The sequence below is a fragment of the Opisthorchis viverrini genome, assembly GCF_000715545.1.
Source record: "Opisthorchis viverrini unplaced genomic scaffold opera_v5_90, whole genome shotgun sequence".
Lineage (NCBI taxonomy): Eukaryota > Metazoa > Platyhelminthes > Trematoda > Opisthorchiida > Opisthorchiidae > Opisthorchis > Opisthorchis viverrini.
The window spans coordinates 1015454-1020823 of NW_008751743.1; the positions used below are offsets into that span (position 1 = coordinate 1015454).

At 46.1% G+C, this 5370-nt stretch overlaps 1 protein-coding gene across 1 annotated transcript; it reads right to left on the reverse strand.

Annotated features, from left to right (window-relative positions):
- Nucleotides 1-1515: 1515 nt before the first annotated feature.
- Nucleotides 1516-4609, reverse strand: T265_13636 (hypothetical protein; the record flags this gene model as incomplete). The annotated part of the gene is given in 9 exon segments (XM_009169827.1): nt 1516-1580; nt 1663-1801; nt 1863-2065; nt 2074-2135; nt 2279-2368; nt 2420-2672; nt 3100-4267; nt 4367-4391; nt 4437-4609. Coding segments are annotated over 9 exon segments (2178 nt in total).
- Between the last annotated feature and the right edge of the window lie 761 nt (nt 4610-5370).

Here is a 5370-nt window from a genome sequence, read left to right on the forward strand (position 1 = left end):
ATTACTATACCCCGTGCACCTTTGGTGGTTGTTTTGACGTAAACGCTAACTTGGGAGGCTCAGACCGAGAGCCAAGCCGAGGAAGACACCAAACCACAGGGAGAACAGTTTGCGTGCACGCCTCAGTGCTGGAGGTTGAACCGCCGCCCGATATCGCCGCTTGAAATGCTCGCAATATTAAATGAGAACAACTCTAAAACCAATGAAGTTATCATTACCAATTGCAGGCATTAGCATCGGATTTTGAAAAACGACCTGTTGTCCCAAATGGTGGCTAGAGGGTCTGGCTAACGTTGTCGAAGCGGAGATCACTAGATGGTCTGGGAATTATGAAATTCGTATAACGTTTGTGTTCATGCGTGCAACGTTTCCGAAGCAACAACCGTGCTTTCTTCGGACCACCTAGCATGGGTATATCGGGGTACCTTCTGAAGTGAAATTCAAGAGTTCGGTCTTCCTCAGGGATAAAAAATAATTCAGTGATGGAAGTCTGCAGATGAGCTTGAAGTTTGACTTTGAACACTAAGACTTTTGGTCAGTGTTTTGCAAGCTGCAGCAGAGTGTGCACATATTGCTTTTGCTGGTGCAGTTGCACGTGCTCAAACTGCTTTCATCGATGCTCGTAAATCACCTGAAGCTGGTTCAATCAAATTGACACCCTGGGAAACCCGTTCCAAGTGTTGTGTCTCTGTGTTCGAAAGGTGATTCTGTAAGTTGGTCGTACTTATTTTATAGTGCTGGACAGTCTAGGTTTTTAAATGCGTGAATCTCAGGGAAGAAGACGAGCAAGACTCAATGAAGTTTTACCATACTGTGGATGAACCAAACAGAAGGTTGCCCGCAATACAGAATGATTGGAATGTATGCATCATTTTCCATGTCGGATTGTTTGGTAAGACATGGACGCCATAAAAGTTGCGTCCGAGTAGGATTGTCGATGAGAATACGGCACGCCAGTCAGCCACTGCTAAATAAGAGCACAATCCGCAAAGTGGAACTACTGCCACTAGACCCCAAACTGTTGCTTGAAGCTCCACTGGCCACTACCTCAATCGTGCCGTCCGCGACGGACCCATTGTTGCAACAGCGATATTGGACCCATCGGGTTGGAAAAGACTTGCTGCTTTTTCAACCCTCACCAAAATTCCTACGTTGAACGGCCAAAAGTGGGAGGTGTCAGGATGCTAAGATTCTTGAAAATAATCATAGTAGGACAGAAGATTACTCCCAGTTAGCACCGGTGCAGAAATTTCTGCAGAATGTCTGCACCCGGGTGCGGAACCAGTGCGGAAATGAAACAAGTTTCCGCCCAATATCCGCACCCGGGTGCGGAAATTTCCGCACAATATCCGCACACTTCTGCACCCGGGTGCGGAAATTTCCGCACAACATCCGCACATTTCTGCACCCGGGTGCGGAAAGTTCGTACCCAGTACCGGGATTTCCGCACCCAGTCCGCACTTAGCTAAAGTCGTCCGACGCGCAAATGTAGCCCATCATACGGACTTATCTCTTTCAGCGATGAACGATTTCCTTTATTTGTCGCGGATTTGTGTTCGGAAATTTCTCAGTTGTCGCGTCTGTAATGAAGAACATAGTTATTGAGCTTCATCCAGACACTGATTTAACTAGCTAAATATGAAATAACAATTGACTACTTACAAATAAGTCCTTGGGCCAGCCTGGTTGGCCCGAAGGCTTCTTTGTCATTTATTCCGCGCCAGTTGAGTAGTACGGCCAGCCTTGGAGCCAACGTCCGCGTAAGCACGTTGGTCACGTACACTTGTACATCGCCAGCCTCCTGCAAGAGCCACCTTTCCACCTTTGTGAAATCAACACTCGTGACTACAACTGATACTTACCAGCTGTGCATAGCGTGGACCATCTCTTAGATGTTCCTCATACTCTTGGAGATCATCCATGGATGAAAGCGGACGAGGGGGCTCGTTGAGTGCCTCAGAACTGCTAGTGGTACTGAAGCGTCTATCTTCGTGTGCAGTCTTTGGAGCGACGAGTAAATCCTCTCTAAATTCTCTATAAGATAGTTTAATTAGAACATGGTAATCTACTAACTGAGAATGAGGTTGGCCAGATCCGGGGAAATTACGCTGGCCTTGGAATTTGGAGGGTTAGTTCTGAAATGTAAAGTACATGGAATGTTGAGAAAACTTGGGGATCGGGGTAGAACTGCGTGGTTCTGGATCGCCCACGGCGGGAAGTGTTGAATACGTGGAACTGCTGATAGATTGTTTGATGGTGGTAATGAAATAAAACGTACGTTCCACATATCACCGGGGCATCACGAGGGACGGATGGCGCGTCTCGAACAAGAATGAGACTACTAACCTTTGCAGTCGGATTGGTACATCTGAAAATGAGGATTTTGCAAATTGAAAAGTTCGTAGGTGTGAGGACCTACAGCCTTTTTGGACTTGGTGTGCTCATGACTATGTTCGCAAACAAAGTGGTGTCAGCACGGGAATCACGATCCGACCCGCCCGCAAAATCAGACGGCAGCCGTTTCTTTGCACTGCAACCATTGTAATACGATTCATAAATATACTGTTTTTGCCTGGATTGACGAGCCAGCCTTTCATCGTTTTGCTCCGCGGAGGAGGTATGCCCTGAGTCAAGGGCATCCTGCTGAGCACTCAGTGCATCCGGAAAAGTTTCTAGGATCTTTTTAACTGAAAACGAACTTACTGCACTGCCGATACACTCCGTACGTGCACGACTTGAGTGGACATTTCGGTAAAGTACCCTTCAGTAAGTTGGCATAAACAGTGCTGGTTGTAGCGAGGGCCAAAGGACTGAATCGGGCGGTACGAACCACGATTCATGCACTATGCCAACAGAGTTGTCCGCAAATATGAGCACAGGGTACCTGGCTGAAAAACAACTTCCAAATACGACATTTAACAGCAGAATGACCACATGCAAACGGAAGTTTTAATGGAATAACATAACACCAACGTAAATATGTATATATACTTTACGAACTAATGAGTAAAACAAGTAATAAACGAATACATGTGTTGAGTGACAGTGGTAAGATTACTGACTAATCGATGAGGGCATGCAAAATGGGGAAGTATATACGAGTGTCTGTGCGGGAAAAACTTAAGCATTTACAAGATGTTTGGTCGACTGATGCAAACAGCCGAGTGTGTTGCAAGTCGGAGCAGTGAAAAACTAAAACGTCCGTCGAAATCAATACGTGAGTGTAAAACGGGAGAACGGTTTTGAATTTCTGGTACACAATAGTATCTTTAGAAAAATCTACAACGACAGCTGACTGACTATCAAGCAAAATGCAGTTGTCGGGAAAGTTTTTCGAAAAAACGACATCCATATGAATAAACCTGCGACATCCGGCAGTGGCCAATGGCCTAAGTCGCAAACCAACATCATCCAAAAATACCTTCCTTTCGACAGCATCTAATCCCACACGCTCGGACAGTCGGTGGTAGAGCTGAACGGCCGGTGGTTTTGGACCATATATGTAATGCTTCAAATGACCCAACTCCGATTCATAGGGAAAACAGGAAAAACGATCCAAGCAAACATAAAGCTTGACGAAATTGATCAAATGGGAGAAGAGGTGTATGTTGTACACTAAATGGCTGGGACCAAAAATAGCAGCAAATTTTGACACAGCAACCTTGGAAACATCAATTAAAAAATTAGCATAATGTTGTGAAAAAGGTGAACAGCCTATGAAAGTGGTTACCGAAAAATACATGAAACATTCGTAAACGTCAGGATGTAAGATGTCTCGTAAAACAACGGGGCCTATGTACAGAAGAAACTGTCGTAGCTCAGATGCTTTCCTCCGATCCAGGTCTACGGCACCTCTACATTTTCGGAGGAAATCAATACTCAGAGCCAAACTCTGTTGCTCAATGTTATCATTCAGCAGATTCCAGGACTCCAGAGAAAGCCCGGCCTTGTGTCCAATTGGCATAGCTCCGAGTAAGATGAGAAATTTCCGCACTAAACCAAGACACACGCTGTGCGTGTAATCTGGTGGGAAACCGTCAATCATGGGAAAATTTAACTCCTTCATCGGACTTGGACCTATATGGTGGTTCTCTTGCTTTCTGGTCCGGTAATCATAGTCACGACGCAAGGGAGCTGTCAACGAGGGAAAAGTCACACGTGTGCCAATGTGCGCACCCTTTTGTGTACAATAATCACAGTCATAATATCCTGTAGGTCCCTTCACTTGCTTCAGAAAGGCCCTAGCAGGACTATCACAAATAATGCACTGAAGACGGACGGTATGAGTATTGCAAACCCCGGACGTCTATCAACTCAGAGACCGTGTCAGGCATCAGCTGATGAGCATCATTGGGTTTTCGCTTACCACAGTATATTCCCACGACGAAAGGCTGACCGAGAAAGGGTGAAATTATCCGAGAGATTATAGGCCACACCTGAGTATGCGAGTTGTTATAGGCCCGATACCGTCAACGTTAATTTGAATTTCGATATTTGTAACCGTAGTCTGGATGTCACGGAGCTGTTGCAGCAAACCTGCTTTCAACCCAAGGTGGATGTACACCCCACCGGCCTTCTGTCGCCCGCAGAAACGACGGGGGGTTTTCATTACGGTCCGTGGATCCTTCGGAAGAGACGGAAAAAATATCGGAATTCGTCCAACACAACGGCCAAACCAGATAAAGGTAGGTTCAGCCTTCGCGCCATCCGACGAACAGCCGTTAAAATACTTCTACCTGGTTGTGAGTGGTTTAAAAGGGATACTGATGAAAGGCAATATAAGTGCAAGCAGAACATACGGACTGATCCCTTCAACGACTTGAAGTGGGTTACCTTATGGCAAAAAACAGGAACCGAAGGGTTCTCCAGGGATCGCAGTGGTGAATGTCTTTCTGGCTCCAAAGTCCTGATAACAGGGATCGGGGAAACCGCCGGCGGACATCGTGGCAAATCGCAGCCTAGTTTATCACCTGGAACGGTCAAATTCGGCATACCTACAGCCTATCATCTGATTAATCATGAATCTTACCCTCAGATAGTCTACTAAAGGCATTATGGACGCATTCATCAGTCGGGCAACGAAAACAGCCACTTGCCGCAACCGCCTGTCGTACTCCCCTATATAGCGTTGTTCTTGGACAGCCTTTACGAGCAACACGAACAAATTTCGGGCGCATTGACGGTTACTTGAAATGAAAAATACTTTTTACTGTATCGTTCACGTAAACACACCAGGAATAAAACATATGAAAGCGCAACAAAACTCACTCTCAGCCGTACGTGAGGAAAAGCAGAACGCAGAGCTTCCCGCGAGCAATGGCGCCGTACAGTAAAACAAAACCACTTAAATCGGTTGGCCGTTTGCATTTC